Genomic DNA, 10,821 nt, shown 5'->3' on the forward strand with positions numbered 1-10,821 from the left:
TAAATAATAGTACAGTTGATTTGCCTACTTAAATTTTTACCAATAGTAATCATCTTTCCCACCCCTCTCTTATATTTAATATATAGAGATTACTTAAAAGAATTCTACAATGTAACTCATTAACTAACTTTTCCCATCACAGAAACACTAGTTTACAAATATACAGAGCAACGAAAAAGTTAGGGTCACGTGTAATAATAATTATTCATATAATCCTTTACCAAAAAAAAAAAGAAAAAAAAATCATATAACCACGAAAAGGGTCTTTGGTTTCACCCCAGAAACATGACCTCGTCTAAAAGATATTTACAACGTTTGTCTTGTCCATATTAATTTAAAGGAAAGCGATGAATATATAATACTATTTGTTTTTAGAGAAGTACGTGTGAAAGTTAATTGTATAGTAAAAACATCATATAAAATATTTTACGTAGTACTTTATTGTTTTAATAAATGAAGTAGTAGAATATAATTTTGCAATATAGCAGATTATAACACTAGATAAGTCAGAATTTTAGAGAAACGATCGATATGAGTAAATGTGCATAGCTTTTAATTAACAAAAAAGAAGAAGAAGAAGATATGCACATTAATTCATTGTTAATAAGTAGTAGGCTTAAATTAAAAGACGAGTCCAATGCTAGGAATTAGTCCAGCGTTTTCACCAAGACTCTAATTTATTCCCAGCTGCAGGAGGCTACATTAATGGAAAAAAATTCTTCAGAATTGTATAAGTTATGCTAAATCTGCCTTTTATGAGGCTTTTTCCAATGAGCCATACGTGATTGGCACATTGATGACTAAATATTCTTCTTATTGAATTGGTCCCTTTTGTTCTGTGCCTTTTTTATTACAACTATACTACTAAAATTGTACTAGTACATACCTAGTGACGGAGCCAGACTTTTGGTTAAAAAATAAAGCACTGCTACACCTGCCAAGGTTTGAACCCGAGTTGTTGATGCGGAAATGCACACTCTTAACCACTGGACTATGCTTCTCTAGCTTGTCAAGGGTGTTAAACAACATGTATATAACTATAAATATCTATATTTAACCTATATACTCGAAAAATATTTCCAACGAAGGGTGTTCATCTGATCACCCTTCGTTGGCTGTGGCTCCGCGCGCCAATGTACATACACTAATATAGCTAGCTAGCTAGTATTACGTACTCCATTTCTTTGGAACTTTGTAAGCACGTTGTATTAGTGGACTGATCAAACCCCCAGGCTCCAACTTTTAATTATTAGGGATTGAAATAGCAAACAGAAATCAAACTTAATGACGACCCAATTTGTTTACAAAATGCCAAAGGCCAGCCTTGACCCAATATTATTAAGCTGGTGTCATCATGATTCAAGTATGACGTATCTCTACATCTCAATACCTAAACATAAATAAATACACTAACCCAAAACTACAACGTGCTACGATATGATCAAATGAGATCACCAAATAATTAGTGCGCTGTTCTGCATTGCCATATCATATATGCCACCCAAATTAAATGGGAGTGACTCTATATATATAACAAAAGAAATAACTAAACCAGAAAAAAACGAAGAATTAAAGGAGAGCAAATTAATATACATAGTAGTTTTACAATTTGGTGGACACTGATCTGATTGGTAAATTACATGTAAGCATATACCTTATGAAATATGATTGGCTCATTGAAAAGAAAATTGTTATCTTCGATCTGACAAAAACAAAACTTAACAACATACAGATGAAGGGAATGTGTGGACCATTTGCAGTTAGCTAGCGTTATATATAGTTGGGCCTAGCTCCTTCTTCTTTCTATTAGCAGGTGGGAAGTGCAGTCCAGTTCTGTCCAACTCTACATAACCAGGAGAGTTTTAACTTTAATGTTAGGATATACTTAAACTGCTGATATAATTTAACGGTGAACCAATGAATACATGGATAATCTCTCAATTTACGCATGCATGCAATAGATTTTTGAGAAACTGAAATTGAACATTAATTGTAGGAAACGTGTACATCCTTCAAGAGCAAGATATGAAAATATATATTGTGGAGTCCGGAATGATATATATATTTGCACAGTCACAGTGACGGAGCCAGAAGTTTTGGTCAAGAGTGTTCATATTTTCTCTTGGGCAAAGAACTATTTAAAAGACAAAGAAAATAAAGCACTGTTGCACCTGCCAAGATTCAAACTCGGGTTGTTCATGCGGAAATGCACACTCTTAACCACTAGACTATGCTTCTCTAGCTTGTCAAGGGTGTGCAACAACATGTATATAACCATAAATATCTATATTTAACCTATATACTCAAAAAAAATTTTCGACGAAAGATGTTAATCTGATCACCCTTCGTTGGCTGTGACTCCGCCGCTGTGCACAGACACATAAAGACGTGCCAGAAAATCAAAAACGAAATGACGTTTTCACTACAACTTTTTCCCCTCCCACGTGAAATGGTCCCCAAAAAGAAAACTTTCCTTACCTACACCCACATTATAGTGTATTTACTATAGCCTACTCCTATTGCTGAGCCCATCTTGCTCATGTCCACCTCCACCCAAATAAACTTGCTTATTTATTACGATAAATTACACAAAATTTCATACTTAATACTATATTACTTAATATTTCTTTCTTTTTTAAATTTACATAAAATTTTATTTTCTAACTTCACTCTTGATACATATAAAAAAAAATCCACATTCTATTTTTATTTCAACATTAACTCATTCAAGATTTTCTTCCCTAAAATATCTTCCTAATTATCAACAATTAAATCATCTTATTTTTTCTCTTCCATCAATGCTTAAATCATCTTACTTCCTGATTTTTTCACCTTCATTAATACATGCAACTTTTTTTTCCTTTCCTAAAACCTCTTCCATATTTTTTTAAAATCTATTGATACATATATAAATTTATTTAGTTATTCATACATGTTTATTCTTTTAATGGTTATTCATATGAATGATAAATATGATATTATTATATGGATATTATGATAATTCATACGATAGATATATTTTGTATGATTTTAACGGGTGATACATATGATATTAATGAGTCATACATATTATATTATGATGATAATTTCAATTATTAGGTTATTCAAATGATATTAATGGGTGATATATATGGTATTATGGTGATTCACATGGTAGATGCGATTATTTATTTCAATTATTGGGTGATTCATATGTTATTAATGAAAGGTAATGGTGTAGTCAATGTAGGAAATAAAAGTAATAATATTTTTTTAAAAAGGACTAAAAGCAGAATTGAAACATAATTAAAATTAAATCTAAAAAAAGCAGACTAAAATTAAAGACGAAAAAAGAGAAAAAAAGACCAAAAAAAATATATCTTATATAATTAAAGACGAAAAAAGAGAAACATAATTAAAACACCTAAATTAAATTAAAAAAAAGAGAAAAATTAGATATCTTTCCTTAAATAAAAAAATACAATGAATAAAAGAGAATTTGTTACTTCCTTAAATAAATATCTTGTTAGTTTCAAATGTATCACTTTTTTTTATATGTATCACTATTTCAAAAAATCGGAATAAAAATTAAAAAAATAGTCGAGATTTTATGTAATATCATTTAAAGATTAAGGGATTTATGTAAATGGCTCAAACCATACTCTAAATGGCTCCACCGGGAAGCAACAATCGGCAAACACCACAGTTGTTCACCTTGTTACCAACACCTCAAAATACTCCAAAATCATGGCTAAAGATGGGAATCCAAAATCTCCAACTAAATTTCTAGCCGGAAGTGGATAGAAACCCGATATCAATCTGACTGAGAGACCCCAAATACCTAGCACAACTGATTACTCTGGGCCTCAATCAGGGCTTCATGACCTTTGGCCAGAACACCTGGATGGCCACATAGGTACGAGTGATGAATCAGACTTCTCTCGACTCCCTCACTCCAACCATGCTCAACAACATCATGAGGCAGATCACACAGAGCATACCCATCTTTCCTCAACTGGCTCAAGACCTCCTTACCAAGAACTTATTTTTGTGAAAGAACATGGGGGCCTCCATCAACCTACTCAAGCTCAGGATCCCCTCTCCATGACCAACCCCCTAATACTGGAAATGGGGGAAAGGGAAAAGCCCTGAAAGAACTGAGGGAAAGCAACAGGGAAATGGAATCCCTCTCAGCATCTATGAAAGTCCCAAAAATAGATGTACTAACATTGGAAAAACCAGTAACCCTAGAGTTTGTGGAATTAGTACACGAAATGGTAGTAGTTTTGTGCCTAACAAACCTTATGAAATTTGAACTAGGGATCTTATTTCCAAGCCCCTCAAACCAGGGGTTCATTGTAGCAAAACTCTCTCCATCATCCCCAAAGAAGAGAAAGTTATAAATGATGACACCACCCAACCTACTGGGGAAGGGGAAGGAAGTAATAACAAACCCCCCAGCATTCCCAAGACTGATGATGAATCTCATAATATGGAATGCTAGGGGGGCAAACAGTATGGAGTTTCAAAGACACTGCTCCTCCATGCTAAGTATTCACAAACCTTCTATGATGGCTCTTCTTGAAACAAGAATGACTGATCAGTCTACTCTTATTGAGAATCTTGGCTTCTTCAAGCACATCCAGTCTGAAGCCACTGGTCAATCTGGGGGGTTGGTCCTCAAAGAGGACATGCTTGACATCACTGACATCTCCATGTCCTCTCAGAGTATTCATGTTGTTGTCCAGGTACCTAACCCTCCCTCTATCTGGTTCCTTAGAATAATTTATGCTGCCACCTGTTACAATGATAGGAAAACCCTTTGGAATCAATTAGAAATCATGGCTAATGTGGTCAATAGAGACTCTCAAAATAGTTGGCTAGTGGGAGGTGACTTTAATGAGATCTTAACCTCCAATGACAAATTTGGAGGTAATGCCATTAACAATAGTAGAGCCAACCAATTTTGAAACTGCATTAATAACTGTAAACTTATGGACCTAGATTTCAAAGGCAGTAAGTACACCTGGACTAATAAAAGGTACAGAAATAGGAGAATTGATAGGTGTTTTGCTAATGAGACTTGGATTCATAAATTTCCTGAGGCTTTGTTACCCACCTCTCCAGAACCCACTCTGATCATTGTCTTCTTCTTATTGGCCTATCAAAGGCCAATCAAGGAGCCCTTGACAAACCTTTTAGAATGGAGAGTATGTGGTGCTCCCACCAAGGATTTGAACACCTTGTCAGAGAATCCTTTGACAACTCCTCTAACCTCACTAATTCTACTAATTCTACTAATTTTACTGCTCAGTTCTAGGAAAATGCTACAGCTTAGACCAAGGAAACCTTTGGAAACATTTTCAAGGAAAAACAGACCAGTCTTGCCAGGCTAGTTGGTATTCAAAAGTCCCCTAACTACCCTACCAGCAATTTCCTTCACAATCTTGAAAATTCTTTTTCTCAGAGATTCAGTGAAATTCTCATACATGAGCATGAGTTCTGGAGATTGAAATTCAGAATCAGTTGACTCATTGAGGGAGATGCCAACACCAAATTCTTTCATACATCTACCCTCAATAGAAGAAGGAGGAATTCCATTAATGCCCTACAGGAAGATAGTGGTATCTGGCTTTATGAACCTGCAGACATCAAGGCAAAAATCATTAACTACTATAAGGCCTTATTCACCACTGATCACCCTTGAAGCTATCTCAAATACCAATCCAACCCTTCTGTGACTGGGTCCATCAACACTCAAGACCACCATCAACTTACCAGTCCCCCCTCCTCTGAGGAAATCAAAAGAGCCACCTTCAGCTTCAAACCCACCAAGGCTCCTGGCCCTGATGGCCTTCACCCCCTCATTTTCCAAAGGTACTGGCATATCTTAGGGCCACCCCTCATTAACTTCTGCGTCTACACTTTCTCTATTCTCAAAATGGATGATCAGGTCAACTCCACCTACCTCTGTCTCATAATTCCTCCACCCTTAAAAACTACAAACCTATTGGAATCTATAACACTCAGTATACGATCATAACTAAGATTATAGTCAATAGAATCAAATCCCCCCTTCCTTCAATTATTGGCAGGAATCAGGCAAGCTTTCTTTCAAGAAGAAGAGCTTCTGACAATGCCATAATAGTTCAGGAATTCATCACCTACTTCAATAAAATGAAAGGTAAGCAGAGCAATATGATCCTAAAAATTGACCTTGAAAAAGCGTTTGACAGGCTTGAATGGTCATTCATCAGACTTGCCCTTCTCTTCTTTAATTTCCCCAAAGACATCATCACTCGCATCGTGTCCTGTATAACCTCCACCAACATTGTTGTCTTAGTTAATGATGGGAAAATTGATTTCTTTAAACCTACTAGAGGAATTAGGCAGGGTGACTCACCAGCCCCTATATCTTCATCCTTTGCATGGAAATTCTCTCCAGAAGAATCAACCATGAAGTGGACATTCTTAATTGGGACTCTATTGCTATCAACCACTCAGGGCCCAAAATCTCTCACCTGCTCTTTGCAGATGACCTAACTCTCATGGCAAGGGCCAATACCAAAAACTGCATAACTATAAACAAAACTCTCTCCCAGTTCAATCTTGACCCCCACACTCTGTGGTCATCTGTCCTGCTCTTTAAACATGGCTCTAAAGGCATGGCAAACAGAAATACCAGCTCTAGAACATGGAAAGGACTCATCAAGAAGGACTCATCAAGGGTTGGAACATCTGCAAGCAATCCTCACACTGGGTTATTCATAATGGGGACCTTATTAATTTCTGGTCTGATTAGTGGATCCAAAACCACCTTTTTCCTTAGAAACTCCATTACTGGTCCACTAATGGAACACCACATGGACACTAAACTCTCTGATGTTTACCAAAATGGATGCTGGAACTTCAACTCTATCAGCTTTGACCTTCCCACCAACATCATTTATACCATCACCAGCTCCTCTTTCTTCAATCCTAAACTCCAAAGTGACAGGCTTGTTTGAATTCTCACTGGAAATAGCATTTTCAGTAGCAAAAGTGCCTACCAACACATTTTGTTCAATAGCCTGAAAGATCCCAGTAGTACAAGCAATTCTTTCACCTGGATCTGGAAATTACATGTGCCAAATAAAGTAAAGCACTTTATCTGGCTCATATACCATGATAGACTCCCTTGCTTGAAACCCTCAACAGAATGGGTATTATTGTAGACAATGTCTGCAAAAAATGTCAACATCCAATTGAAGATGCTGACCACATTTTTACCTCTTGTACCTTAATCAACAGCTTTTGGAATGACATGAGACAAAGCTCCTTTAACCCTTCAACCAATGTTGTTTCTGATTTCAAAAGAGAAAATTGGGCCACAACTTGGAGGAAAATCAAGGATAAACAATTTGACAACATCTTTTCTTGGTCCACCATCCTTTCCTTCTCCCTCTGGACTATCTGGACTACTAGGAATGATAACCTCTTTAATAGTCATACTAACAAGCCCTCCTTCAAGAACTCTTATGCACAGGTTGTTGAGTTCTGTTGCTTAAACCCTGCTACTACCAAAGCTCCGGCAACTAGCATCTATGTTAAGTGGAACCCCCCTTCAAACAACTCCTTTAAGTTTAACACGGATGGGACATGCACTGGAAATCCTGAGAAATGGGGGATTGGGGGAGCAATCAAAAATCACAAAGGTGATTGGATATTAGGTTTCTACAAAAGCTTCACTTGTGCAACCAATAATCAGATGGAACTTATCACTTTAGTTGAGGGACTGAGGTTGGTTAAAATTAACAACCTCACCCCATCCATATTGATGTAGACTCTATGCTTGTTATCAACATGATCACTAATGGAAACCTATTATATGATGGTCTTATTGAGGAATGCAGGTCACTACTGGCGGAGCTGGGTCATCCGGAGGTGCAACACAACTATAGAGAGCAAAATAAGGTTGCGGATGCGCTTGCCCAAGAAGGAGCAAAAAGGCAAAAGTATGAAAGTGTGGTTGTCTTTGCAATTCCTCCCATGTGCGCACAACAAGCTTTATGGGCGGACATTCTAGGAACTGATCTTTTTGTTAGACAAGTTTGGAGCTCTACCATTTTGTCTCAAGGAGACCCTGTTCAAAATGTACTTGTACTTGAACCAGATTAATCTGGGCACTCCTGCTTTTAAGTTATATTAAATGCATCTTTTGAATAAAAAAAAAAATTCAATCTGACCCACTCATTTAACGATTCTAGTTATGACTAAGCCCAATATATGTGACTAAACCCCATTTAAGCTACAGACGGAAATCCTAAATTTTTATAAGTTTAGCCGCTTTTAAATTGACTTCAAGTGTGCATTTCTCAAGTTCAAACATAGATGTCTATGTGTAGAGCACCAAAATCTTACCTCAGACAATTTAAAGACAAGCAACTTCAGCCATTTATACATGATGGTCACACTATATATGTGACTGAACTTCAACCATTTTTGTATAAAGTTCAGGTTATATATGACTTAACTCGCTTGATTTAAGCTAAGTAATGTATGATTCTTTCTCTCTCTCTCTCTGTGTTTGTGTAATATTTCTCAAAACATATTAAGTTAAAAGAAACATGACTTGGCACCTAATTGCACTAAAAGAATTTATAGCCCCAAATGGAAAACAAGATAGAAAGGGAGAGTGACCCTTAACCGGCTATATATGGTTGGCAAAAAAAATTTAACAAGCGATTGCGCTTTAAATGGACTAGCTTGAGTGCATTATACATGGTTAGGATAGAGGTAAAATTAGGTCCATTGCAATATTGGAAATGCTTTTGCCGCTTGTATTTTTCCTCTGTATGTATGTATATCATTGTTTAGACATAACCAAGCAAGTGCAGGCAGTTCCAGTTGATGCATGGAAGTACAACAATGAATGCTTCAACTCATAAATTAAAAAAGAGAACGACAAGTGAACTTACAATAAATGTGAAGTTATGCTTGGGTTAATTCTTTGCCTCAATGATCACATGATTCTCAGTAGAAACATCCTTCTCTCTGCCCAGTCTATTTATAACTTAGAAAAAGTAGTTGAAGATATGGAGAGAGTTGCAAGTCCGTGACTCCCTCCTTGGAGTTAGGTAAAATAGTAAATAGACAGTAGCAAGTTCAAGAAGCAGCTGACAGCTTTGTTAGTAAATTTTTATTTATATAATATATATATATATATATATATATATATATATATCACGTTAAGGAGCAAGACCATCGTAAATTACAAACAAGGATGAAAGTGAAAGGAAAATGGCCATGGGGTGTCCTATTTATTCCTCTATGTAATGAATTTGTCTACTTGCTCGCTACGTATACTCTCTTTCCTACACATCCACCCTTACAAAATTCCAAAGAAAGTTCACATGATTTGTTTGTTTGTGAATTCTTACTAGCAATAAGGTTCTATCCCTGTCTCCCTCTTTTCAACTTTGATCTCTCTTTTTCATTTCTGTCGTTGCTACTCATTATCCATATACCCACTGTAGCTCACATCTTCCTCATTTTTTTTAATTTTTTTTTTTTTGTGGTTAACATAAAATTGTTCAACCATATTAGCTAGTCATTTTGCGTTCTTGCTTAACGTAATATAATCACTTGGCTGCTCGATTTTCTAGCTATTCACATACTAGTAGTTTTATCTGTTGCTTTCTGAGTCTTTTAACTCTTTCAAGTTCTCAGGTAAGTTCGTGTTTTTGCTTTTGCCATGACGACGACTACTGCTGCTACACACGTCCTGTTGGTGGTTTCATGCTGCTTCTTGTGGTTGAGTCTTTCGGCAGCAGCAAAAGTGTCCAATTCCCATATCACTGTCATGGGTATGGTTTACTGTGACATTTGCTCCAATAATTCCTTCTCCAGGCACAGCTACTTCATGCCAGGTACACTCTCTGTTCCTTAACAAGTTCTTGGGAATGAACATGTTGGGTCAGGTTTGGGCGGGTCAAGACCCAATTTGCTTGGGTCAAAGTTAGTCGATATTGTTTGCCTTTATATCAGGTACAACCTACACATGATGGATGAAGGTTTTGACAAGGTTGAGAATGGTCATGGGTTGATAATTTTACTTAATATTTTACTTTGCTTTTTGAAAAAGGAAGTTTGGAAGCTAAGTTCTTCTAAACTAACATATTTCTCAATCTCTAAATTTGACTATCAAATTTTGACCCGTTCTGATCCAATAATTTGATGGGTCGTTGGATATCCGATCAAGTCAACAAATGGATCATAAAGTAACTTGCTTAAATCTAGGCGGGTTGGACGGGTGGGTTGATAATGCTAGCTCTAGTGTTAGTTGGTTAATATAAACAATGAACAGGTGTAGAAGTTAAGATAGATTGCACGTTCAAGGCAATGTCTACAAGGACCGCGGAGCTGGTATCAGTGTCAGTGAACAGAACAACCAACAGATATGGAGTTTACAGGTTGGAGATACCTTCTGTGGATGGAATAGAGTGTGCTGCAGAGAAAGCAGTGGGCAATTCTTGCAGGGCTAGCCTTATAGGAAGCTCATCTTCTTCCTGCAATGTACCTGGCTCTACAAGAACCACTACTGATGAGATTACCATCAAAGCTAAACAAGCAAACACGTGCATCTATAGTCTCACTGCTTTGAATTTCAGACCTACTAAGAAAAATGTTGCTCTCTGTGGAAATTAGATGATGCCCAATATCTTATTTCATTTGGATGGCTTTCTTTTTAATTGTTCCATATATGTCTTCTCCTCTTTCACTTTTCATTTCCCATTTATTGGGAATAATATGTATAATTCATGTTACTTTATTTCCAGTAATCAAAAGCTTGCATCACACTAT

General features: G+C 36.5%; 1 protein-coding gene and 1 long non-coding RNA gene across 4 annotated transcripts; one reads left to right on the plus strand and one right to left on the minus strand.

Moving 5' to 3' along the window:
• Positions 1-1,547: 1,547 nt before the first annotated feature.
• On the minus strand, positions 1,548-9,244 carry LOC124896127. The gene is made up of 2 exons (XR_007052630.1): positions 8,937-9,244; positions 1,548-1,843 (listed from the first exon to the last, which is right to left on the minus strand). It is a non-coding gene; the product is annotated as an uncharacterized LOC124896127 (long non-coding RNA).
• A 22-nt stretch (positions 9,245-9,266) lies between these two features.
• LOC107860788 lies at positions 9,267-10,815 on the plus strand. 3 transcript variants are annotated; one of them, XM_016706263.2, is made up of 3 exons: positions 9,267-9,408; positions 9,688-9,887; positions 10,325-10,815. In XM_016706263.2, exons 2-3 carry the CDS (start codon positions 9,713-9,715, stop codon positions 10,663-10,665), a joined length of 516 nt encoding a protein of 171 aa, XP_016561749.1. In that variant the 5' UTR covers positions 9,267-9,408; positions 9,688-9,712; the 3' UTR covers positions 10,666-10,815. The 3 variants fall into 3 exon arrangements, with proteins under 3 accessions (XP_016561749.1, XP_016561748.1, XP_016561750.1); XM_016706264.2 differs by lacking the exon at positions 9,267-9,408 and adding an exon at positions 9,434-9,590; XM_016706262.2 differs by having other exon boundaries at positions 9,403-9,887.
• Positions 10,816-10,821: the final 6 nt, after the last annotated feature.

This window comes from Capsicum annuum, chromosome 2, assembly GCF_002878395.1.
Source record: "Capsicum annuum cultivar UCD-10X-F1 chromosome 2, UCD10Xv1.1, whole genome shotgun sequence".
In the NCBI taxonomy this organism is placed as follows: Eukaryota; Viridiplantae; Streptophyta; class Magnoliopsida; order Solanales; family Solanaceae; genus Capsicum; species Capsicum annuum.